General features: G+C 42.9%; 1 protein-coding gene across 1 annotated transcript in view; it reads left to right on the plus strand.

Moving 5' to 3' along the window:
• Positions 1-5,451: 5,451 nt before the first annotated feature.
• frrs1l (ferric-chelate reductase 1-like) overlaps positions 5,452-27,461 on the plus strand; it is a 44,526-nt gene continuing 22,516 nt past the window's right edge. Inside the window, exons 1-2 of the mRNA XM_078538664.1 lie at positions 5,452-5,829; positions 15,032-15,116. Coding sequence (XP_078394790.1) covers positions 5,586-5,829; positions 15,032-15,116 — 329 coding nt within the window. The 5' untranslated portion in view covers positions 5,452-5,585. The remainder of the gene's footprint in view (positions 5,830-15,031; positions 15,117-27,461) is intronic.

The raw sequence follows: 27,461 nt of genomic DNA on the forward strand, positions 1-27,461 counted from the left end.
GGGGAAGACCATAAGACATTGAAGCAGAAGTAGGCCATTTGGCCCATCCGATCAAAGAGATCATTGCTGATCTGATAATCCTCAACTCCACTTTCCTGCCTTTTCCCCATAACCCTTGATTACCTTTCTGATTAAAAATCCGTCTATCTCTGCTTTGAATATACTTAATGACCAGCTTGTACAGCCCTCTGCTGTAAAGAATTCCACAGATTAACTACCCTCTGAGAGAAGATATTCCTCTTCATCTCGGTTTTAAACCCCTTACTCTGAGATTATGCCCTCTGGTCCTAGACTCTCCCACAAGGGTAAACAACCTCTCAGCATCTGTCAAGCCCCCTAAGATTCTTATATGTTTCAATAAAGCTGCCTCTCATTCTTCTAAACTCCAATGAGTACAGGCCCAACCTACTCAACCTCTCCTCATAAGAAAATCTCTCCAAACCCGCAATCAACCTAGTGAACCTTCTCTGGACTGCCTCTAATGCCAGTATATCTTTCCTTAGATAAGGGGACCAAAACTGTTCACAGTATTCTAGTTGTGGTCTAACTAGTGCTTTGTATAGTTTAAGCAAGACTTCCCTACTTTTATACTTCATTCCCTTTGAAGTAAAGAAATACATTCCATTTGCCTTCCCTATTACCTGTTGAACTTGTATGTTAGCTTTTTGGGATTCATGCACAAGGATTCCCTAATTCCCTCTGTACAGCAGCCTTCTGCAGTTTTTCTCCATTTAAATAATTTTCAGCTCCTCTATTCTTCCTGCCAAAGTGCATAACCTCACATTTTCCCACATTATATTCCCTCTGCCACTTTTTGCCAATTCACTTAACCTGTCTATATCCCTCCTTGTGTCATCCTCACCACTTGACTTCCCACCTATTTTTGTATCATCGCAAATTTGGCGATAGTACATTCACTTCCCTCATTTAAGTCATTAATATATATTGTAAATAATTGAGGTGCCAGTACTGGTCCCTGTAGCACTCCACTAGTTACAGGTTGCCATCCTGAAAATGCCCCCTTTATCCCAATTCTCTCTTCTATTCATTAGCCAATCCTCTATCCATGCTAATATACTACCCCCAACAACATGGGCTCTTATTTTATTAAGTAACCTTATGTGTGGTACCTTCTTGAACCCCCTTTGGAAATCCAAATATATTACATCTGCTGGTTCCCCTTTATCTATCCTGCTTGTTACCTCCTCAAAGAATTCTAATAAATATGTCAGGCAAAATTTACCCTTCATGAAGCCATGCTGACTCTGTTTGATTAGATTATGTATTTCTAAATGCTCTGCTATTACATCCTTTGCAATAGACTCTAATATTTTCCCAATGACAGATGTTAAACTAACTGGCCTGTTTTTTGACTCCATCCATTTTTGAATAAGGCATTGGCAGTTTTCCAATCCTCTGGGACTTTTCCAGAATCTAAGGACTCTTGGAAGATTACTACCAGTGTATCTACTACCTCTGTAGCTACTTCCTTTAATATCCTAGGATGCAACCCATCAGGCCCAGGGGACATATTGGCCTTTAGCCCCATTAGTTTCCCTAGTACTTTTTCTCTAGTGATAGTTATTGTATTTATTTCCTCCCCCGCTTTTGCCCTTTGATTATTTAGAATTGGAATGCTGTTCGTGTCTTCTACCGTGAAGAATGAAGCAAAGTATTTATTCAACTCCTCTGCCATTTCCTGGTTCCCCATTATTATTTCCCCAGCCTCATTCTCTAAGGGGCCTATGTTCACTTTGGCCTCTCTCTTCCTTTTTATATATTTAAAGAGGCTTTTATTGCCCGTTTTGATATTACTTGGTCGTTTACCTTCAAGTTTCCTTCAAGAGGGATTTTCTCCGTCTTTTTATTTTGGTCATCTTTTGTTGATTTTTCAAACTTTTCCAATCCTCTGGCTTACCACTAATCCTTGCCACATTCTTTTTGATACTATCCTTAACTTCCTCAGTTAACCATGGTTGGTTTATCCCCTTCCTTGAATCCTTCTTCCTCACTGGGATATATCTTTGTTGAGAGTCATGAACTATTTTCTTAAACGTCTAACATTGTTCATCAACTGTCTTTTCTGCTAAACTGCTTTCCCAGTCCACTCCAGCCAACTCTGCCCTCATTCCTTTGTAATTACCCTTATTTAAATTTAGCACAGTTGTTTCCGACCCACGTTTCTCAGTCTCAAACTGAATGCTAAATTCTACCATGTTATGTTCACTGTTTCCGAGGGATCTTTTACTCTGAGATCATTTATTAAATCTGCCTCATTACACATTACCAGATCCAAAATAGCCTGATCCCTGGTTGGGTCCACAACATATAGTTCTAGGAAACTGTTCCGAAAATGTTCTATGAATTCTTGCTCGTGGTTACCTCTGCCAATTTAATTTTCCCAATCTACATGAAGATTAAAGTTACCCATGATTAATATACTGCCTTTTTTACATGCCCTCATTATCTCCTGATTTATTCTCTGTCCTACAGTATAACTACTGTTCGGGGGCATATAGACTACTCCCACCAGTGTCTTCTTCCTCTTGTTATTTCTTACCTCCACCCATATGGAATCTACATCTTCCAATCCAAGATCATTTCTTGCTATTGTACTTATTCCATCTCATACTAACAATGCCACCCCACCATCCTTTCCTTCCTGCCTGCTCTTTCGAAAAGCCACATATCTGTGAATATTTAGTTCCCAGCTTTGATTTCCTTGTAACCACATTTCCAGAACGGCTATAAGATCACACCCATTAACCCCTATTTGTGCTGTTAATTCATTTATTTTGTTCCGAATACTACGTGCATTTAAGTAAAGAGCCATTAATTTTGCCTTTTTACCATTTTTTTCCCCTTTGACCCTCTTTGCTACCTTTTTTTAATGTTTGTACACTCTGACCCTTTCTGTCACACTCTGAGTATCATTACCTAAATAGCTGTCCTGTAAGGCTGCCATGTCCTTTTGCTTTGTAAGCCTACGTATCCCCTTTCCAGGATCCCCCCCTATTTAGTTTAAAGCCCTCTCTACAGCCCTAGTTATTCAGTTCACCAGGACACTGGCCCAAGCATAGTTCAAGTGAAGCGCATCCCACCGGAACAGCTCCCTTCTACCCCAGTACTGATGCCAGTGCCCCATGAACTGAAACCTATTCCTCCCACACCAATCTTTGAGCCAGGCATTTATTTCCTTGACTTTATTTACCCTTTACTTGTTTGCCCGTGGCTCAAGTAGTAGTCCTGAGATTATTACCTTAGAGGTTCTGCTTTTTATTTTAGCTCCTAACTATTCAAATTCTTTCAGCAGAACCTCCTTTCTAGTTATATCAATGTCAATTGGTACCAACTTGGGTGACGACTACTGGATCCCACCCCTCCCACTCCAAGTTCCTCTCCAGCCTGAGGAGATGCCCTTAACCCTGGCACCGGACAGGCAACACAGCCTTTGGGACTCACACTCACAGTTGCAGAGAACAGTATCTATCCCCCTAATTATACTGTCCCCTGCCACTACTACACTCCGATTTCCTCCCCCCACTTGAATGGCTCCCTGTATCATGGTGCCGTGGTCAGTTCACTCATCCTTCCCGCAGTCCCCGCTCTTGTCCACACAGCTTGCAAGAACCTCGTAACTGTTGGACAGTTGCAGGGGCCGAGGCTCCTCGAACGCTACCCTCTGGGTCCCCATACCTGCCTCACCTGCAGTCACACCCTCCTATTTCTGATCACGTACATTTTTACTTGCAGGTTGTAGCCCGGAGCTGTGGATAGTGATGATAGAGGCTTGAATTTCTGTCCATCACATGGCTGACCAGGAATATCTCACAGTCTTACCTCCTGCATTGGCGTATGTTTGAAGGGTTTACAAATTGATACTCAAGCTGTTTGGCCGCGTTACGAATGCACCTTCCATGGCCATCTAGTCCTAGGGTGGGACTTGAACATGGAGCTTCTGTCTAAGAGACAGGGATGCTTCCAGCTGTGTCACAAGACCTCCAATAACCAACATTACTCTCTCCAGACTTGCATCATTCCTCCCTTTCCACTTTACTCACCCTCAATAATTAAAGCAGAGGGGGATAAGGGTCCCGGAAATAGAAGAATCACCAGGGTCCGTGATTTCTCTCCTGGGCCTTGCTGGGCACTGCACTATAGGAAAGATGTGAAAGCATTGGAGAGAGCGCAGAAAAGATTCACAAGAATGGTTCCAGGGGTGAGAAACTTCAGTTACAAAGATAGATTGGAGAAGAAGGGACTGTTTTCCTTGGAAGAGAAGGCTGAGAGGAGATTTGATAGTTATTCAAAATTATGAGGGATCTGGACAGAGTAGATAGGAAGAAACTGTTCCCATTCATGAAAATATTGAGAAGAGAGGCTACAGATTTAAAGTAATTGGCAAAAGAAACAAAAACAAAAATTTTTATGCAGTGATTGCTTAAGGCCTGGAATGCACTGCCTGAGAGTGTAGTGGAGGCAGGTTCAATCAAAGCATTCAAAGGGAATTAGATTGTTATCTGAAAAGGAAATATGTGCAGTGTTATGGGACGAAGCCGGGGGCAATGGCACTAGGTGAATTTCTCATTAAGGAGTCAGTGCAGCCACTATGGGCTGAATGGCCTCCTTCTGTGTTGTAACAATTCTGTGAGGTCTGGTGACCATGTCAGGACTGGGCCTGAGTGAACAATACACTTCAAATTCAGAGGAAGATACGTTAGGTTTTAATGAAGGTAGCAGAGAAATTGAGACATCTAATGTCCTGCTGACAGTTCCCAATGAGAAGATCTGGTGAAAGTAAGAGGCCATTGGGCAGCGCCCAGGTGGATTGAGAATTCTGAAGAGAGAAAGGTTTTGCTGTGCAGACTCCTGCCCAAAGAGATATTTGTGGTGATATGAATGAGATGAAAATCTCAATGGCACAAAGGACTACAGGATCAATCCCTAGTGTTGCCAACTGTGATTAAATGTATTCCTGGAGGTTTCATCACATGACTTGTCCCCACGCTCTTGCCATTAGTCAGCCAACACATCCATCCTTGTGATGCACTGCCCTCCTGTGCCAATTGGAAAGCAAAAAGACTCATTACCCGATTATATGATAATGGACTGTCAGCCAAACAGCCTTTTTGTCACATTTTCAATATTTTTATGTATGGTAAAGAGAAATGGTTAAAGAAAATGATAAATATAAACAATATTTTTTAATGTACCAAATGATTTTTCTCCAGGTTTGCACACAGCCGAGTCCTGGAGATTGATCTTCAATCCCTGGAGACTCCAGGCCAATCTGAAGAGTTGGCAACCTTACCGATCCCCATACTTTATGGTGCCCTGTGTTGGTGTTCTGAAAAGTTGTGTTAATAGCGAAAATGCTAAGTATTAACGTTAACATTGCGGGTCAATAGGAGTGCGCTGGCGAGGGGGCGGATCACGCGCACTGATGGGCGGCAAGGGTTTTCGGTGGTAAGGGTGCGCTTGCGTGCAGCAGATGTGGAGAGAAACCATGGGGACACGTTGAAAATGAACTAGTCAGGGGACAGTCCCCATCCTTGGGCACATCCCCATTGCTGGCTGCCGCTGCCATGGCGGGGATCCTGCTACTTGTCGCCTCTCTGTTTCTCTGCGCTGTCTCCGCAAATGCAGCTGAGGAAACACTAGCGGGGAGTCCGGGAGCTCGGGAACCCGAGCAGGAGAATGCGAGGATGGGCCTGGAGGACCTGGAAAAGAGCGGGCTGCAGCTGGAGGAATCCGGCACCGAGCCGCACCAGGAATCCTACAGCACCTTCGCCGCTGAATTCTTCGAGACCCGCTACTGGGGGGATGAAGGTTGGTGGAGTGGTTTCATGGTAGCGAAATAGAAAAGGAACTGACCATTTCAAATGTTCTGAAGGACAGGGAAACTGTTCTTGCTCGCCCAGCTGCTCCACTCTGTAGTCTATTCCGATATAAATAAACCCCCCACTCGAATTTCGGAACTGGTGTGTTCTGCACCTCTCTTTTGGGAGGATTGACCTGTGACCAGTTTCAGCACCAAGGGAAGCGGAATTTTCATCCATTGCTGTTCCTTATCCGGGCCGAGCCGCTGCTCCTTGGTGGGATGTTTGGCCTTGAGGTTTCGGTGAAAGGTTAGATGTAGGTCTCGTTGAGATTGATCTCCAGGTGATCAGGGCTTACAAGCCCCGGATACTCATGTACGTCTCCTGGGCCTCATGTCCTGATCCATCATTCTTGTTCTCCAGGTAGCAGCCTCGATTATTCGAAGGTCGCTGAACTTATACCGTGATTTTAGTCCGGGGCAAGGCGAGGAGGCAGACCCCAAGGCTACCTCAGCCGGAAAGGCGACCGAGCCCCACGCTGTTGGTTTTATTCTGACCGACACGCTAGCCCTCTAGCCAACTAAGCTACCGGGCCTCTGAATGCAGCAACATAGTTCACATATGATGCACTGGCCATCTCCTTTTCACCACAGGCGTTCAATCCCACTACACCCCCATCCCTCACCGGAAGGGAAGGTCTTGAGCTTGAGTTGAACCAGAGATTCTGTGGTATAATTGATACAAATATTTAATATCTTAGTCATAACTTCATCTCCCATAACTAAATTAATCTTCATCCATAACATAGCATGAAAATCACATGGTGCCAAGTCAGCCCACTCTAAATAAGCATTGTTTCAAACAATTGTTTGTGTGATAACTCACCAGACCCTATCATGTATTTTCTTGTTATAATTAATAATCAACTCAGATTCATCTTGCAGTAATGTAAATATCTATGACCGGGATGAATATTAATTCCTTACAGCAAAATTTGTGAAATACAGATTTTTTCCCTTTACAATGGAAAAGGCTATTAAATTCTTCTAGTTTGCACTTATCTTAAAGGAGTATCTACGTCATTTTAAATAATGACTGTCAAGGTAAGAGCTCCAAATCAATTGAGTAGAAAAGTTAGCAAATGGAACAAAACAAAATCATGAAAAGCAGACTAGCACATAATATCAAAGAAAACAGATTTCTAAACATATTGAAAGTAAAAGAATAATTAGAGGGTAGGATTTCTCAGGGGTGAAGATGCAAATCTATTTATGGAGAATAAACATGTAGAGGTGATATAAAATAAATATTGTGACAGGAAAGTGAGAATATCAGTAGATCAGAGGAGGATATTGAACAGTTCTTGGGAATAATTGAAGAACAAGAATTGGTTCTGGAAAAAAGATATGACTCAAGGTCATAAGTTGCCTGGACCAGATGGCATATATCTAGGTCGTTGAAGGAAAATAGCAAGGATACAGCAGAAGTTCTAACTACATTTTTCAAAACTTCCTTTGACATGCAGATTGACTACACTCCAATCCTTTGGCCCAATTTAATGGCCCTACTTAAGAAGGGAGAGAAGGATATACCAGGTAACTGTGGACCAATTAATCTAATGTCAACAATGCACACTCTTTTAGAAGCCATAATTCAAGATCAATTATTGAACCACCAGAAACCACGAGAAGCATGAAATAACCAAAACCACTCAAAAGTGGATTTGTTAATGGAAACTTGTGTTTGTAAAGCTAATGGAATATTTGAAGTGTCTAACTGGATAAGGCAAGGGAAAGTAGTAGATATAGGATATATAGATTTTCAGAAGGCATTTGACAAAGCTTGTTAGAAAAATTCAGGTATTTGATAAAAAGAGGAAATGTAGCAACCTGAGCAACAAGTTGGCTGATGGATAGGCAATAAATGAGCTAAAGAGTGTCACTGAGATTAGGAAGATTTTCAAGTGCTGTCTTCTCAGGATGAGTGTTGATTTCAATGGTAGATAGTTTGGACTTGAACAGAGGTAGCAAGACATTGAAGTTTGCTGACAACACAAAAGTCAATCGTTTGCAAAACAGGAGGATGTTGACAGGTTTTCAGAATTGGTAAAAGGGCAGAGATGCAATTTAGGAGGTCTGTAGCATTGCTACATTGAGAGGAAAAATAAAGAATGGAAGTGTACAATTAATGGATAGATTCAAAAGTTGTAAATTAACAAGACTTGAGTTCAAATACACAAAATGCAAGTGGGAGTAGACAAGAGATCAAAAGCATTGTGGGATTTACAAATGGGGGTATATAGAACATCGAGGTAATCAGTTTGTATAAGGTAACAATGCTGTCACAATTCTAATGCACTGTGCAGCTTTGGACACTCCATGATGAAGGAAATTAAAACCATATAGAGGGTACATTATAGGACCCAGGGTGATATCGTGGAAGAGAAACTTATTATGAAGAGATACTGGAACGATTTTCAGAGAAGGTTTAATAGAACCTTTTAAAAATCACCAAGGGATTTGATAAGGTGAATAGGAAAGACTATTTTGGCTGGCTGGGGAATCAGTGGCATCAGTTTAAAATTGTGACTAGCAGAGTGAGGAGAGAAAGTAAGAGATTTATTTATGTGCAGAGTTGCTGAGCATATGACATTTTGCTACATGGAGTGTTTGAGGGAGAGGCCCTTCTAAAAAAAAATTAGTGAAACATTTTAAGTAGAAAATAGTGTAGAGCTATGGGGAGAGAGCAGGATAGTGGGATAGAGTTCTTCAGCAAAGAACCAGCACAGATACCGCTGGCTGAGTGGCCTCTTTCTCTGCTGTATTCTATAGTTTATTAGATCACTTTAGACAAATTAATTACTGTCCGGAATTCCTTTTAATTAGAGGTAGGCATGACACACATATTTTCTTCCAACTTTGTTATTAGCAGATTATTGTGTTGTGGAAATGCCTAATTTCATAATTTATATGTTTCAGGTTTTAGTTTTGGTATTGGGTTGTTAAATATATGATGAATGGAAACCCTTGGTGAGAAGCTGCTGAATAGACCTGAAGTAATTGCCATTCAAAGAGTGGCCAGTGTTTATTTAATTAGAAACAAAAACAGAATTACCTGGAAAAACTCAGCAGGTCTGACAGCATCGGCGGAGAAGAAAAGAGTTGACGTTTCGAGTCCTCATGACCCTTCAGCAGAACTGAGTTATTTAATTAGCTCAGAATTGAAAGTAGGAGAACACAAAACAATGGATGGCCTCTTTCTGAGTTTCTTGGTGGAGACAAGATGTCCACAGTTGTCTTCATAAGGTGTTAAATTATTCATGTAATTTCCCAGATCAAAGAAAGGATGGAAAGCAACTGGTAACCATGGATTAAATTATCCATATAAATTTGAGATCAAAGGACAGGTTTGAGAATTGAAATTAATTAGTTAAAATCTCAATCTGTGACATCCCATGTGTGTCAAATTGAGATAGATTGCAGGGAGTTTCTTTGTTTTGGGTTTATCACAGATACAGGCATTTTATATTTGGAGCTGGAACCGATTGGAAATAGGTAGAGAGAGAAAGCTGCCAATATTTTGCATTTGGAAGCTGGAAGTAGCATTGAGAAGCAAAGAGAGAATTGGCCAGAAGCTGTAGGCCAGAAGGAAAGGTCTATCAAAAACCAAGGGTATTTTCTGATTTTGGAGTCATTGAGCAAGAAAGCAAAAGCCCCATGCTTGAGCCAGGGTGTTTACAATTGTCAGGTGCTTAAAGAGAGTTGGAGACCAATGAAGGAATGAGTTATTGGCTCAAAAAGAAGCCATTTTAAACTTGCTATCTCAAAAAGTGAATCCAAAATGCTTAAGTCTAGAAAATAGGCTTAAAGATAAACTGCTGCAATTAAGCAAGAGGAAAATGGTCAAACTGGAGAATTAAATGAGACGTTCTTTTCGAGCTTAAACAATGAAGACGAACATGGAGGATTGTGGAGTTCAGAAGACGAGTTCTGAACAAACTGGTTTAAAGGCTGTGCTTGAAACTTAATACATGGAGAACAATTTCCTAGCAATAAAATTGGTTTTCTTATACATAAGATGAACAAAAAAGACATCACAAGAAGAAAAAATGTAAATTTTAATTGGATCATGGTTCCTGGCCACAGAGTCAACAAAGTAATTTTAGCAAGACTGGTTTTGTGGATCATTTTGGGGGTGGGGGGAGGGGAGTAGGGAATTGATATCTGTATTGCATGTTGTGAGTTATTATTCTGGTAGGATTAAAAAAATCACATCATAATGGTGTTGTGTTTTTACTTTTCCCTCAGGGGAGGTGTGAAAATGTCTAATTTCATGATCTGTATGTTTTCGGTGTATAAATTTAGTTTGGGATTGAATTGTTAAATGTAAGATGAATGGAAACCCTCGATAAGAAGCTGGTAAACAGAACTGAAGTAATTTCCATTCAAAGGGTGGCATGTGCTTATTTAATAAAGTCAGAATTGGGATAACATTAAATAATGGTTGGCCTCTTTCTGAGTTTTTTGGTGGAGATGCAATGTCTACAGTTGACTTCATAAGGGGTTTAAATTATTCATGTCATTTCCCAGATCAAAGAAAGGCTGGAAGGCAGCTGGTAAACAAGGGAAGGTCTTAAAATATCCATATACTTTTCAGATCAAAGGACAGGTTATGGGAATTGAAGTTAATTAGTTAACATCTTTATCTGGGAGATCCAAGGTGTGACACATTACCTTGCAGGTGCATTGCAGGGAGATTTTTTGTTTTGGGTTTATCTGTATGTTTTCTCACAGACACAGGTATTTACATCTATGGCTGGAACAACTTAGAAACAGGCAGAGAGAGATAGCTGCCAGCTGTTGCAGTTGGACACTGGAAGCAGTTTTGACAAAGAAAGTGAAAATTGTCCAGAAGCTGTAGATCAGAAGCAAAGGGCTATCAAAAACCAAGGGTTTCTCTGATTTTGGAATCACTCAGCAAGAAAGCAATGAGGTGCATGCTTGAACTGGGGTGTCCACAAACTAGGTGCTTAAAGAGAGTTAGAGGGTCACCTTTGCCAACGTATCAGTAATTACATTGCCAAGGTCCAATAACAATCTTCTTGTTGACTGCCAATTACATTGTATAGCATTTTCATTGTTAAGACAACTGCATTGTTAAAACGGGTGATGGGCACTGGCTTACCTATAAATGGGTACAGCTGTAACACTCCAGTGTGGAAAGGACTGGGAGAGTCTGCTACACTGCAGAACTATCTTGAGAATAAACCTGCTTGAGGTAAAAGACTAGCTTTGGACTCATTCTTTCATGACAAGCACTTATTGTGATTAACAACCCAGATGGATGTTAGTGGAAGGACCCCTAGAAATCTCATGCCTTGGAAAATAGTGGGAATACTGAGGAGAATCAGTGAATTCCTGAGAACTGTGGTGCAATTTGGTTTGGTACCAGGAGAATGAAGGAATCCTCAACATCCTGTAAAGGTATATTGGAACCATTGGATAGAAGTAACATTGGAATAAGGAGTATACTGTTGAGATTTTTGGGCTTAAAGAATAAGTGTTTATGAAATATATAATTTAGTAATTTTTGTTTAACTCTTGTACAGTAAAAGTTTTAGTTTAAAACATGAAGCCTTGTGGTGTAATTCTTTCAGTTAATAATAACGGGGAATTTGAATTTTTAAGTTAATCGTTTCCCTCGAGATCATTACAATTCGACTATGTGAAGCAACAATTGTGATCTAATTTCTCACCACCCTAGCCTCTTTCCCAGCCCCCACCTTAGTTGGAATGAACATATAATTAAAACAACCCATAAATTAGAAAGAGAATGTGCTGTAGCAACCCATGTGGCTTGCTCGTGTGAATTTAGCTCTGTGACATTGTAACAAGAGAAGGAAAATAGTTGCTCAAATTTATTGTCAGTGCAATTTCAGCAGTGATTTTCTACTACAGAAATCTGTAATTAATGTTGAATGTATGGTGTTATTAAATACACGTAGAATTAGGTGATAATCTTGGTTAATGATAATGCAAGAACATTAAATAAACTGTTACCAGGCAAAAATAACAGTAAATGTTTACTTTGTTTGCTGATTCATTATGGCAGACATTTATGGAGATATTTCATAGTTTTCAATAAAGATATATTCCATTGAAAAAGAAACACTCTATGAGAAGGACGCACCATGTGTGGCTAACTAAGGAAGTTAAAGATGGTATCAAATTGAAAGAAAAGGCATACAATGTTGTAAAAATTAGTGGTAGGCCAGAAGAAACCAGCAAAGAATGACTAAAAAAGTAATAGAGGGAGAAATTAGAATGAGACTAAATCAGCAAGAGAAATAAAAATAAACAGTAAGAGTTTCTACAAGTTTATAAAAAGGAAGAGAGGAGCTAAAATTAATGTTGGTCCCTTAGAGGATGAGACTGGGGAATAACTAATGGGAAACTAGGAAATGGCAGAGACTTTGAACAAATATTTTGTATCAGCCCTCACAGTAGAAGACACAAAAAGTATCCCAAGAATAGTAAAAATATCAAGGGATAAAAGGAAGGGAGGAACTTCCAAAGTACTAGGAAAACTAATGAGGCTAAAAGACAGATAAATCCCCTGGACTTGATGACCCGCATCCTTGTGTCGTAAAAGAAATGGCTGCATTGGGTGCAATCTTCCAAAATTTCCTAGATCCTGGGAAGGTACCAACGGATTGAAAAACTGCAAATGTAGCACCGCTATTCAAGAAAGGAGGAAGACAGAAAGCAGGAAACTATAGTACAATTAGCCTAACCTCTGTCATTGGGAAAATACTGGAATCTATTGTTAAGAAGTAGTAGTTGTAGGACATTTAGAAAATCATAATACAATCAAGTGGAATCAATACGGATTTATGAAAAGGAAATTCTGTTTGACCAATTTATTAGGGTTCTTTGAGGATGTAACAAGCAGGGTTGATAAAGGGGGATCAGTAGATGTAGTGTATTTGGAATTCCAAAAGGAATTCAATAAGGCGCCACATAAAAGATTGCTACACCAGATAAGAGCTCATGTTGTTGGGGTTAATATATTAGCATGGATGGAGGCTAACTAACAGGAAACAGAGTGTTGGGATAAATGGATTATTTTCAGGTTAACAAATTCTAATTTAGTAGAGTACCACAGGGATCAGTGCTGGGCCCTCAACTATTTAGAAGCTATATTAATGACTTGGATGAAGGAACAGAGTGTATTGTAGCCAAATTTGCTGACGATACAAAAATAGGTAGGAATGCAAGTTGTGAGGAAGACACGAAAGAGTCTGCAAAAGGATACGGATAGGTTTAGTGAGTGGGGAAAATTTGGCAGATGGAGTATGAGGTTGTCCACTTAGGTTGCAAAAATTAGAAAAGCAGAATATTATTTAAATAGGGAAAGAGACTATGGAATGCTGAAGTGCCGAGGGATCTGAGTGTCCTCCAACATAATTCACCAAAAGTTATTATGCATAATCAAGAAGATAGGTGGAATGTTGACCTTTATTGCAAGGTGGGTAGAGCATAAAAGAAGGGGAGTCTTGCTAGGACTTTGCAGGGCACTGGAGAGATTACACCTAGGCTTGGATTTCAGAGTCTTGGAGATTCCTTCTCCAAAATGGTGCCAGGACCCTGGAAGCAGAAGTCCTGCCCCATTTCTGACATCCTATTTTCCAGTAGGGGAAAGGGGATGGGATGTACTTTGTAGATGCAGGAAATCCAAACGAGCAGGACCAGTTGAACTCTGTGCTTACTTCAAACAAATCCCATTTTCACTGGAGCGAGGTCCATTTCCTGCAATGTGGACTTACAATTTTTACAGGTAGACATAAATGCTCAGAAAAGGTGGATAAAGACTGTGAAACTGTCAAGGTATCAGGTTTTTTAAATCCCCTGTCCTTTAAATTTGGGGAAAAAAACTCTGCTGTGTCTCTGTGTTGGAAAAAATTGGTACATGCATTTTCAAGAGCTGTTTGTTGACATAACCCTAAGGGCTATCATTACATTATTATTACTGCTTGACTGCTTCCACAGACTATCATCACAGTGGGGGGAGGGCCTCTATGTTTACAGTTTGATTGGCAGCTCCAAGTGGTTATTCAGGGATTTGCTGTCTTTGATGTGGGATACCTGAGAGGATTTAAATGTATTGAATAGGCTTTTATCAAGTGATGTCTGTAGTAGTTATGAGCCATACTGATGTGAAATAAAGTTCTGGGGTCTGCCCATGGTAAATTGGCATGGAGAGTGTAAGGACAAAGGGTGGTGGGTGGGGACATGGGTTGGCATGAGTTGGTACTAAGTTGGAATAATAGCTATAATGGGCACAAGATGAGTGGTGTACATTGGTTGGCATGGAAGACATGAGGGGCCATTGGGGATGGGTGGAGAGGCATAGGTTCACACAGAGGGCACAATGGGCCCTTGGGGTAGGTGGAAGCAAGTGTTGGCGTGGATAGGGACTGGGTGGAGGTGAGGGGTGATGGCTGGAGAGTGTAATATCAAAAAACAATTGGGATGGAGTTCCAGAGCACCGAGGTGGGCCTTTTAACCAGTCTGCCATGGTACTCGGCAGCCTCTGTGGCTGCCTCCAAACTATTTCCAGAGACGCGGGCCAGAACATACTTTTTCTGGAACAAGTTCGGAGAAGGCTCACCAGGTTGATCCCTGGGGTGAAGGGGTTGTTTTGAGGAAGATTGAGTAGTTTGGGTCTATGCACTTTGGAGTTTAGAAGAATGAGAGGTGATCTTATTGAAACATGAAATTCGGAGGGGGCTTGACAGGGTAGATGCTGAGAGGATGTTCCCCCTGATGGGGAAATCTAGAACTAGGGGCACATTTTCAGTATAAGGGGTCTCCCATTTTAGACTGAGTTGAGGAGGAATTTATTCTCTGAGGGTCGTTAATCTTTGGATTTCTCTACCCCAGAGAGCAGTGGAGGCTGGCTATTAAATATATTCAAGACTGAGTTACACAGATTTTTGATCTACAAGGGAATCACAGGTTCTGGAGTTGGGGAGGGCAGACAGGAATCTGGAGTTAGGGCCAAAATCAGATCGGCCATGGTCTTATTGGTGGACTAGGCTTGAGAGGGCAAATGGCCCACTCCTGCTCCTATTTCTTATGTTCTTATTCAATCAATAATGTCAAAATAAATGTTTTCTTTGGTCATGGTATTTTATAATTTTTGTGTTGCAGATTATGCCTTCCCATCCCCTCCTCCAGTGGACCCTTTTGCAAAAATTCGGGTAGATGATTGTGGAAAAACTAAAGGCTGCTTTAGGTGGGTACCAGAAATGCAGATTTATTTTCTAAATGCCACCTGATGAAGCCATGATCAAACTAATGTTTTGTTGGAAAACTTATAACAGTGATGCCATGATAATTGCAATATATCATCATTCCTTTCCCCCCGGATTTCTGGTGATCAGAATTCAACAATAGTCAATAACACTCATAACAACCTCAATTTTTTTTTAAAACAACACACGATAGCTGCTCCTCCATAAATCCCACAACATTGCAGATCAGCCACATCACGTTGCAGTCCTTATCTCAAAGCCTGACCTCCTCCCACAGTCCCTACTAACATAAATACCAGTACCCAACCAATTGGGTTCACTGCATGCCTGAATTTCTCTTTCTCTTTTAACCATTTTTCCCTTCTCACTCTGTCATCTTCTGGCATTTTTGTCTTTCCTTTGGAGAATGATGATGGTGGCATGACCTGATGTGGCAAAGAAAAGAGCTGCTCTTAAGGTAGGGTTGAGGGAAACATGTGGCTCTTAGTAGCTCCCTCCATATCTCCTCATCCAACTGCCCATGCTTCTTCCCAGCGTGTATTTACATTTCCTGAACTTCATCTAACAGTTTACTGCCCCATTTCCTCTCACTCTATCACTATCACTTTTCCTTCCCCTTTTTAAATATCTGTTCAATCCTTGTATAATTATCTCCCCTTTATTCTGCTCTCACTCACCTGATCTTTAAACAATTTGTCTACTCCCCTACTGACACTCAATCTGTTAAAGGCCCTGTCACCTTCAACCAGTGAATTTCCTACCTGCCTGCCTATCTGATTACTTCATGTTTGCCTTCAAAATTCAACTTGCTGTTTAAAATAAAATCGACTTAGGCTCGGATTTTCTGGTCCTGCAGGAATCGTCACAGGCAGGACAGAAGATGTGACGGAACAGCTAAAGGTCCATTGACTTTAGGTGGGAATTTCCAGCCCTGCAGTGAGCGGGACCGGAAAATCCAGCCTTAGCTTGAGAAAAGATGCCACCTGTCTGCTGTTTTCTCTTTCATATGTATCAGCATCTGTCTCATTTTCAGGTGGGAATGTTCTTTGACTTCAAAATTCAATTGCTGTCTTTAAAACAAACAAACTAACATTAACATGAAGACCGGAATTTTCTGGCTCCATTGGCATCAGGCATCATGGCAGGCGATGGGGGGTGCGGGAGACAATGTGGTGAGAAGGCCAAAAATTGGTTTCACGCTAGAATAAAATCACAGTGGGATCATCCAATGGTGTGGCGGACAGAACACGAATGCCGCTGGAGGCCGGCATGAACGCGATTTGCATCTGGTAATGGGATGCAAAGTAAGGCCCACTGGAATTGTTCTCCCATGCCAGATTTACCATTACGCCAGCAGGAAAACACACTAGCCCAGAACACGTCTGGACAAGTGTGACATGCAGAAGTCGGAACATACCATTAGGGTCTTGCTCAAATCGCGGACATCCAAGAAGCAGAAGATGCTGGAGCCCTACAGCTACCGGACCCTGGAGGAATATGTGCATTGCATGCTAGGTGGGTTCTCATGGACTTGGCTTCGTTGTGAAGCAGCTCATGGAAGGTGGGAGGTCTCTTGTTGACTTCTCGGGTCTGCTTTGGAACATTACAGTCTTCACCGTGGGCTGCCACAGATGATCGGCATGAGGGGTGAGAGGAAGGTCCAGTTGCAATTGGGAGAGGAAGGTGCACCTGCGGGGGGTGGTGGGAAGGAAGGTGAGGTTGGAAGTGGGGGAACAAAGGTGAGATTGGAAGTTGGGGGATAAAGATATCGGTGGGGGGTGAGGTTGGGAGGGGGAGGAGGGAGTACGGGGTGTGGAAGGTGTAACGAGAGAATGCGGCAAGTGAGGTAGGTGTAAGAGAGGGAGTTTGGAGGGGGGGAGGAGCCCTGAGGGGGGAACCAAGGGGTGTCCGAGGGGTGGACGGATTTTAGAGGGGGGGACAGGCGTCTGGGGGATGGAGTAGGGTGGAGTAAGGGATGGGGATGTCCAAGTGAATGTGCAAGGGAGGGATCTGATGAGCCAATGACTGCCCCCTGGTGAGCAAACTGAGGGTGGTAGGAAAGAATGGTGAGCATGAGAGTGGGCAGAGGGAGCCCGAAGGGTGGGGGGGTGAGAAGGCACGGCGAGCGTGGTTAATGAGGTCATGGAGGCAGACACGGACCCTGGGGATGGGAAGGAGTTGGTCTGGGAGGTCAATATGGATGGGGATGGGACTCTCAGGAAGGTAGGGAACATGCGTGTTCACCTAGACATCCTGGAAAGACAAGGGTTTAGATTGGTAGGTGACAGTAGGGAGGTGAAAGGTGATGTAAGGGGGGGTCGACAGTGATGGGGGAGAGGATATGGGTGACTGGGTGAGGGGAAAGGACAGGGGAGCTGATCAAAAGCTTGACTATGCCCATCACTGTTGCAATTGAAAGTGAGAAGAGCCTCGTGTTGGATGAGCACAGGTGCTGCATGGGAGTGTAATCAATGTGTGGGTGGAGATACATCATCTGTGGGTCCTCTGGAGAGCCGAACCCATGAGGGCCCCGGCTTGCTTTGACTGTGGGCCAGCGGCTCCCTCTGTGGTGACAGAGGATGAGGTTGAGGGGGTCACAGGCAAAGGGGTCTTGGAGGGGGCAGACAGCCTCTAAGATTCCTGAGTGAATGACCCAAAGATGTCCAGCTGCTGCTGCTCCTCCCTTCGGGTCCCCGAGGGCCCTGGCCTGACTTCTTGAAGGGAAGAAGCACCTGGAAAGACGTTGAGGTGCCCTGTTTCCCTCACACTGCCACTGCAGGAACTCACCCATGGCTACCGTGCTGGAGTGCAGGTCTGCACGCATCTCCATGTTCTGCTGGTCCAGGGTCTCCATGCCATCCACCATCCTTCCCATGGAGACCTCAATGCACGCATATGTGTGCAACACTTCATCAGAGAGAAGGCAGACGCACTCCTCCAACTTGCATGCCACTCTGTTGAGGGCTTCGAACAGCCCTGCGTGATATTCCTCTGCCTGCTGTTGACTCTCCAGGATGAGTTGAAAGGCCGAATCCAGAGACTCATCATCTGACTCGGGCCTCACAGATGCCTCTTCCCCACCTGTCCCCTAAGTGCCGGGGAGCTCAGCTGAACCTGCCTCCTGCTGCGGACACGTGTCCATGTGGTGACCACCAGATTATGAACCCGAATGCTGCTGTACATCTAGGGTCCACTGTGATGTGTCTTTCTGTGCTGGTGGAGGATGTGGGTAAACACTGTGATATACCTTTATAGAACAAGTCTCCCAGGCTGCTTATTTCCAGCTCTTCAATGGAGGAGGTGTCCTCTTGGCTGGAAGTGAACACGTAGATGGAGCTGAGGGACTGGCTGGCTGAGGATGTCGGTTGCTTGGCAGAGCTCCCTGTGAACCAAAGTAGAAATACTTTGTGCATGGCAGCAGAGTCAAAAGCAAGAGAGAGAGCACTCACAGTTGCGTGGAGAAAGGGATGGTCAGGTTCCTCAGGTGGGTGTTCACTGCCGATCCCACCGTCGCCACAGGCATGGTCCACGTCCTCACCAGTCAGCGCAGTGGCATGCTCCTCAAAGTGAGTGTGGGCCACGCCACCCCTGGCCTGAGACCTTACCCTGCTGTTGTGAGTCAGCTTCTTCTGCATGAAAACAGATGGAGAGAGTGTGAGCAGGACACATGACACTGCATGGAATGTCTGTGGTGAGCAGAGCTATGAATGGGATGAAGACGCGAGTTCCAGAGGATATGAACCTGATGGAGATGTGAGGGTGTGTGTGAGTGTTAGAGGTGTTGTCCCTTGAGATGTGAGATCCCTCTGGATGTGTGTTGGGTTTGTAAGTGTGAGCTGAGAGTGATGAAGTGGTTGCCTTACCCTGGCGGAATGGATGAGGGCATTTATCCTCCTCTTGCACTGTAGGGCTGACCTGTGCTCCATTGGTGCATCCAGCAGGCACCCCAGAGAGGGGTCACTAAATTAGTGGGCTACCATTTCTTTGCTTTCTGGGCCATCTCTGGTTAGGAGCAGTCTGTAGACATGAAGTAGGCTACGCTCTGATGCATTTTAAATATGGCGCCTGGAGCGAGGGTCATGGCGTGGTGGGCAAATCCGAGCCCGCCTGCCAGCAATCCAGAGTGTTTCCCATGAATTCATTAATATTGTGACGGGACATGCCAGGAATGGGACGATATGGCACGAAAACCCGCCATTGCGGTTGGCGGGTTTCCCACCCGCTACTGCACTTTGTGCAACTCTGGGACAATTCCGCCCGAAGCCTTTCTCACATATTCCTTTCTCTAATTCCAGTGTTTCTTCCACTCTCCCTCTTGCCCTCTACTCAATATACCTTTATAGAACATAAAACAGAAGATGTAACAGGCATGTAATCAGAGCATTTTAATGTTTTCATTTTGTATCTAACACTGAGGCCAGAATTTTCCTGTCGGCGATTTGGGGGCAGGGCCCGCTTGCCGACACGAAAATGACGCGGATGACATCGGGAGGAACCCCCAAAGTCATCCCGGTCCATTTAAATCTTTAGGAAGGTGGGCAAAATCAGCTGTCCGCCTGCCAACCTGTCAATGGCCAATTGAGGCCATTGACAGGATAATTAAGATAATTAAAGGACCTGCCCGTCCAACCTTAAGGCTGGCGGGCAGGCCAGGAGCCCCAGCAGGCTTCTGAAAAAACATGAAGCCTCATCCACTGGCGGGATGAGGTTTCATGTCCGTTTTTAAAAACTGTAATAAAGTTTCTGTGCTTCTTATTAACATGTCCCATCTCATGTGACATTGTCACATAAGGGGGACATGTTAATAATTTTTAAATTTTTCTATTTTTAAAGATTTTTAGACTGTCAGTAATCTCCCTGAGACAGCACTTAGCCTCAGGGAGATGTGCACTCTTTCGCGCGCATGGCCAAGGGCAAAATTCTGCCCAGAGTCCTTTTTTCAAAAAAAACAAATTTAACTAAAAGGTTTTGAAATTTGTCCTTTTTAAAAAATATTATTTCAAATAAAGCTACCGAGCAGAAGGTGCTAGAAGCTTAAAAAATATGATTAACAGTATGGCTGGTTAAATGGCAACCGTGTATCCTTGATAATTAAGTATACTGCACATGCAGTACAATCCAAATTGAGTTCTCAGACACAGCCCTGGGCAAAATTATCACCTCCAAGTTCAGATTTTTGGGTAGTTGAGGCCTTCAAGCAAAAAGCATAACAAAAGCATTGAAGGACACAAAAGACAAATCATGTTTAATCATGTTATTAATTTTTTAAAAATTTGTTTAACCCTTTTTTGGACATTTCAGTTACTGAGGGAAAAATGCAGCATGGTTTAAATTTGAAAGCACAGAGAGGAAATATTAAGCTTGGGAGTATTGTGAATTGTGAGGAGGACAGTATTAGAATTCAAGAGGACATAGACAAACTGTTGGAATGTGTGAACAAGAAACAGACAATGTAATGCAGAGAAATGTGAAGGGATTAATTTTGATAGGAAGAATGAGGAAAGTCAATATGAATAAATGAAAAAGGTACTCAGTGTTAACTCAACATTATTACAATTACATAATTATTCATCCCGTGAATGAATAAAAAAATAGTAAGTGGGACCTTGGACTTTATAAATAGAAGCATAGATAAAAAAGCAAGGATGTCATAATGAACCTCTATCAAACGTTTATTGACCTCAATTGGAGTATTGTGACAATTCTAGACACCGCACCTTTTAGGAAGGACGTGAAGATGGTGAGAAAGGAATTATGAGAGTGGTTCCAGCGATGAGAGACTTAGAACCATAGAAAAGTTACAGTATAGAAGGAGGCCATTTGGCCCATCTTGTCCATGCCAGCCCGAGGACACCCAGGTGCCCTTTCTAATCCCACCTTCCTGTACCCGGCCCATAGCCCTGCAGCTTACAGCACTTAAGGTACAGATCCAGGTACTTTTTAAAAGAGTTTAAAGTTTCTGCCTCTACCACCAACTTGGGCAGGGAATTCCAGACACCCACTGCCCTCTGCGTAAAAAAGTTCTTCCTCATGTCCCCCCTACAGCTTCTGCCACTTATCTTGAATCTATGTTCCCTGGTTCCAGAATTCTCCACCAAGGGAAACAATTTTATCCTGTCCACTCTATCTATTCCCCTCATAATTTTATGCACCTCAATCAAGTCACCTCTCAGCCTTCATTGTTCTAAGGAAAATAACCCCAACCTATTCAATCTCTCCTCATAGCTACACTTTTCTAACCCTGGCAACATTCTTGTAAACCTCCTGTGCACTCTCTCCAGAGCTATTACGTCCTTCCTCTTATGTGGTGACCAGAACAGCACACAGTACTCCAGTTGTGGCCTCACCAGTGTTTTATACAATTCCAACATTATATCCTTACTTTTATATTCTATACCTCTGCCAATGAAGGAGAGCATTCCATATGCCTTCTTTACAACCTTGTCTATTTGAACTGATGCCTTCAGGGACCTGTGTACTTGTACACCAAGATCTCTCACTTCATCTACCCCTCTTAGTATATTCCCATTTATTGTGTAATCCCTGTAACTGTTTGACCTCCCTAAATGTATGACCTCACACTTCTCTATGCTAAAATCCATCTGCCACTTTACCTCCCACTCCACCAACCCATCTACATCATTTTGGAGATTATGGCTATCCTCTATACTATCCACTACTCAGCCAATCTTTGTGTCATCGACAAATTTCCCAATCGTGCCCCCCACGTTCACATCCAAATTGTTAATATATAACACAAACAGCAAGGGTCCCAACACCGAGCCCTGTGGAACACCACTTGAGACAACTTTCCATTCGCAAGGGCATCCATCGACCATTACCCTTTGTTTCCTGTTACAAAGCCAACCTTTTATCCAGTTTGCCACATTACCCTGAATTCCATGGGCTTTTACTTTCCTGACCGATCTGCCATGTGGGACCTTGTCAAATGCCTTGCTAAAATCCATGTACACTACCTTCATCAACTCTTCTTGTCACTTCCTCAAAGATTTCAATCAAATTTGTGAGGCAAGACCTTCCTTTAACAAATCCATGCTGACCATCCCTGTCTAGTCCATGCCTTTCCACATGACAGTTAATCCTATCTCTCAGGATTGATTCTACTAATTTGCTCACCGCTGATGTAAGACTAACTGGCCTATTATTGTTTGGCATTTCCTTTGATCCCTTTTTAAACAATGGAACTACGTTTGCATTTCTCCAGTCCTCCAGTTTCTCCTGTACCTAGTGAAGATTGGAAAATCATCCTCAGAGCATCTGCTATCTCCTCCCTGACTTCCTTCAGCAGCCTCGGAAACAATCCATCTGGCCCTGGTGACTTATCAGCTTTCAAGGATTTCAACCCTTCGAGTACTTCCTCTCTCTTTATGACTATCCCGTCCAATATCTCACAGTGTTCCTCCTGGACTATTACATCTACATCCTCCCTTTCCTTTGTAAACACGGAAACAAAATATTCATTCAAAACCCTTCCCACAGCCTCTGCATCTACACAAAGGTTCCATCTTCATCTCTGATAGGTCCCACTTTTTCCTTAACTAACCTTTTAGCATTAATGTATTGATAAACATCTTTGGGTTATCTTTAACTTTACTTGCTAATCTTTTTTCATGCCCTCTCTTTGATTTCCTTATTTCCTTCCTTACTTCGTCCCTGCATTTCCTATATTTGTTTAGGCTATCTGCAGTGCTTAGTTCTTTGTGCCTATCGTACACTTTCTTTTTCTGTTTGATCTTCCCCTGTATTCCTCTAGACAACCAGGGGGGTCTAGGTTTGGCAGAACCATTCTTATTTTTGTAGGGGACTTTAGTTATGAAGATAGATTGGAGAAACTGGTTTCTCTTAGAGATGAGAAGGTTGCAAGATTTGAAAGAGGTTTTCAAAATTGTGGGAGCTAGACAGTAGACAGAGAAACTATTCCCTTTGATGGAGGGGTTGAGAATACGCACAGATTTAAGGTGATTGGCAAAAGAACCAAAGGCAACACGAGGAAAACATTTTTTTTTACACAGCAAGTGGTTAGAATTTGAAATGCACTACCTGAAAGAGTGGTGAAGGCAGATTCAATTGTGGCTTTCAAAAGGGATTTGGGTAAGCATCTGAAGAGAGAATTTGCAGGGTTACATGGAAAGGGTTAGGGAGTGGGACTAGTTGAATTTCCCTTGCAGCAAGCCAGCACAGACTCAGTGGACTGACTGGCCTCCTTCATGTGCTGCAACCATTCTTTGAATCTATAAATTGCAAGGCCTGGATAAAATGTATCCCATGCTGTTAGGAGAAGCGAGGGAGGAAATCATGGAGGCTCTGACCGTCGTTTTCCAATCCGCTCTGGCTAAAGGCATGCTGCTGGAGGACGACTAACATTGTACCGTTGTTTAAAAGGGGAGAAAGGGATAGACCGAATAATTACAGGCATTCAGCCTAACCTCAGTGCTGGTGCAGGTTATTGGAAATAATTGTCACCTAGAAAGGCACAGATTAATTAAGGACAGTCAACATGGATTTGATAAGGGAAGATCACGTCTGACTAACCTTAGAATTTTCTGAGGAGGTAACAAGGAGAGTCAATGAAGGCAGCGCGTTGATGTAGTCTACATGGATTTTAGCAAAGCCTTTGACAAGGTCACATTTGGCAGGCTGGTCAGAAAAGTAAAGTTCATGGGACCCAAGGAAAAGTGGCAAATTGGATCCAAAATTTGTTCAGTGGCAGGCAGTGTGGCTAATAGTTGACAGGTACTATTTTTGACTGGAAGGCTATTTCCAATGGGGTTGTGCAGGGCTCGATACTAGCTCCCTTGCTGGTTGTGGTGTATACATCAATGATTTAGACTTAAATGCAGGGAGCATGATTAAGAAGTTTGCAGATGACACAAGTTGGCTGAGTAGTTGTGAGGAAAAAAGCTGTAGACTGCAGAAATATATCAATGCACTGGTCAGGTGGTTAGATAATTGGCAAATAAATTCAATTGGAGAAGTGTGAGTTAGCGCATTTGGGGAGAGCGTCAGGGCAAGGAAATACACAATAAAGAGTAGAATTCTGAGAAGTGTAGAAGAATGGAGGGACCTTGAAGTGTATGTCTACAGATCCCTGAAGGTAGCAGAATGGGTAAATAAAATAATTAAGGAGGCAAATGGGATACCTTCCTTTATTAACTGAGGCAGGGAGATTCTGGTAGAATTGTATAAAATGCTAGTTAGGCTATCACTGGAGTGCTCTGTATTAGTCACAACAATTAAGGATGAGATTTCAGAATACTTGGAAGTGCATGGTAAAATCGGGCAAAGTCAGCATGGTTTCATCAAGGGGAGGTCATGCCTGACAAATCTGTCAGAATTCTTTGAGGAGGTAACAAGTAGGTTAGACAAAGGAGAGCCAATGGATGTTATCTACTTGGATTTCCATAAGGCCTTTGACAAGGTGCCGCTCAGGAGGCTGCTCAGTGAGATAAGAGCCCATGGCGTTAGAGGCAAGGTATTAGCATGGATAGAAGATTGGCTGTCTGGCAGGAGGCAGAGAGTGGGGTTAAGGGAGTCCTTCTCAGGATGGCGGCCGGTGACTAGTGGAGTTTCGCAGGGGTCAGTGTTGGGACCATAACTTTTCACTTCATACATTAATGATCTAGATGAAGGAACTGAGGGCATCCTGGCTAAGTTTGCAGATGATACAAAGATAGGTGGAGGGACAGGTAGTATTGAGGAGGCGGGGAGGCTGCAGAAGGATTTGGACAGGTTAGGGCAAAGAAGTGGCAGATGGAATACAACGTGGGGAAGTGTGAGGTCATGTACTTTGGTAGGAAGAATAGAGGCATAGACTATTTTCTAAATGGGGAGAGAATTCAGAAATCTGGAGTGCAAAGGGACTTGGGAGTCCTAGTCCATTTTTCTCTTAAGGTTAACTTGCAGGTTGAGTTGGTAGTTAGGAAGGCAAATGCAATGTTGGCATTTATTTCGAGAGGGCTAGAGTATAAAAGCAGGGATGTGCTGCTGAGGCTTTATAAGGCTCTGGTCAGACCACATTTAGAATATTGTGAGCAATTTTGGGCCCCGTATCTCAGGAAGGATGTGCTGGCCCTGGAGAGGGTCCAGAGGAGGTTCACGAGAATGATCCCAGGAATGAAAGGCTTAACATATGAGGAACCTTTGAGGACTCTGGGTCTATACTCGATGGAGTTTAGAAGGATGAGGGGGGATCTGATTGAAACTTACAGAATACTGAAAGGCCTGGATAGAGTGGACGTGGGGAAGATGTTTCCATTAGTAGGAGAGACTAGGACCCGAGGGCACAGCCTCAGAGTAAAGGGAAGACTTTTAGAACAGAGATGAGGAGAAACTTCTTTAGTCAGAGAGTGGTGAATCTATGGAATTCATTGCCACAGAAGGCTGTGGAGGCCAGGTCATTGAGTGTATTTGAGACCGAGATAGATAGGTTCTTAATTTGTAAGGAGATCAAAGGTTACGGGGAGAAGGCGGGAGAATGGGGTTGAGAAACTTATCAGCCATGATTGAATGGTGGAGCAGACTCGATGGGCCGATTGGCCTAATTTCTGCTCCAATGTCTTATAGTCTTACAGTCAGGAAGCTTGACACCATCCAGAACAAAGCAGTCTGCTTGATTGGCACCACATCCACAAACATTCACTCCCTCCACCACCGACGCACACGAGCAGCAGCAAGACGCACTGCAGGAATTCATCAAGGTTCCTTCAACAGCACCTTCCAAACCCATGACTACTACCATCTAAAAGGACAAGGGCAGTAGATACATGGGAACACCACCACCTGGAAGTTCCCTTCCAAGTCACTCACCATCCTGACTTGAAAATATATTGCCATTCCTTCACTGTCATTGGGTTAAAATCCTGGAACTCCCTTCCTAACAGCACTGTGGGTGTACCTACACCACATGGACTGCAGCGGTTCAAGAAAGCTGCTCACTACCACCTTTCCAAGGGCAACAAAAGATGGGCAATAAATGCTGGCCCAGCCGGTGAAGCCCACCATCCCATGAATGAATTTTTTAAAAAAGGATGTGCCCATATTAGAGATATGTAATGAAGAGATATTAATGTCTATAATGTTATTGGAAATTATTTTTAAATTGGACTTGTATTAGAGTCTGTGTCTATGTTTGTGTCTTTATGTGTCTTAATTAGATTAAAGCCAGCTAGTCTGGGTGCTTTGATGTATAGTAGTTTTTTGAGATGTTAATTAAATTTTTCAGGCAGTGGGCGCTCTCGCTGGGAGCGGGTGGGAGCGGTCGTGGAGCCTGTTAAGGCCCACCCAGCGGAAGACACAAGCGGCAATGTGCGGGCGGGAGGAGCATGTGCGTGAAAGAGCGCTTCAATTTCCCTGAGGCACAAAGCTGCCGCAGGGCTTTTGAAATTGTTAAATAAAAGGTTTAAAAATGTATTTAAACATGTCCCCTCATGAGATGGGGCATGTTTTTATATTTATGAACATTTTTAAATTTAATTAAAAGCTTTACGAAACCTCATCCCGCTCGTGGATGAGGTTTCCTAAAAAACGCGAAGGCCGCTTAGCCTTTTCGCCTGCCCGCCAATCTTAAGATTGGACGGGCAGGGTTTACAATTACTTTAATTAGTTCCTGAGTGGCCTTAATAGGCTGTTTACATATCAGCGGGCTTGCAGCTGCCTCCAGCGCGCACCAACCTAATGAAACATCGCAACTCAGCGCGATGACGTCGGGGCGCATGCTCGATGTCATCGCGCGTCATTTTACATGTCGGTGTGTTGGGGCCGCCCCCACATGCCGACTGAAAAATCCTGCTGAAGGAAGTTAAAAGGTAAAGTGCGTTTTTAAATAAACCGTTCAAAAGAATGGGCAAAATCTTGCACCTAGCTGGGAGATGCCGAGCAATGTGTTTATATTACTAATAAAATTGGTGGCATGAAAGGGTTATTGTTAGGAGAGGTAAAATTTTTTTAAAAACTAGTAATACAATGGAAAATTTACATTCAAATGGGAAACCAGGTATAAACAGAAAGGAGCTTGTGTGTTAGTCAGAGGCATTTAAGATCTAACCAGCCTGTAAGCCTAAATCTGGGTCTGCAAAGGAACCAAATTTTGAATTCGTAAGGTCAAATGTACTTTGCCTGGTGTCTGTTTAAAGTCTGTGGATTATTGTTGCCTTGGTGAAGATTTACCTGGGAGTGATTAATTTGGGGATTTGTTTGAAAGTTATTACGATAGTAATTTGTAGACATGTTTATGTGTTTAATTAGTTGTTAAATTAAGAAATGTTTAATTTAGCTTTATATAAAAAAAAACCTCTTGAAGCTTGGTG

This window comes from Cetorhinus maximus, chromosome 3 (genome assembly GCF_964194155.1).
Source record: "Cetorhinus maximus chromosome 3, sCetMax3.hap1.1, whole genome shotgun sequence".
Taxonomy (NCBI): domain Eukaryota; kingdom Metazoa; phylum Chordata; class Chondrichthyes; order Lamniformes; family Cetorhinidae; genus Cetorhinus; species Cetorhinus maximus.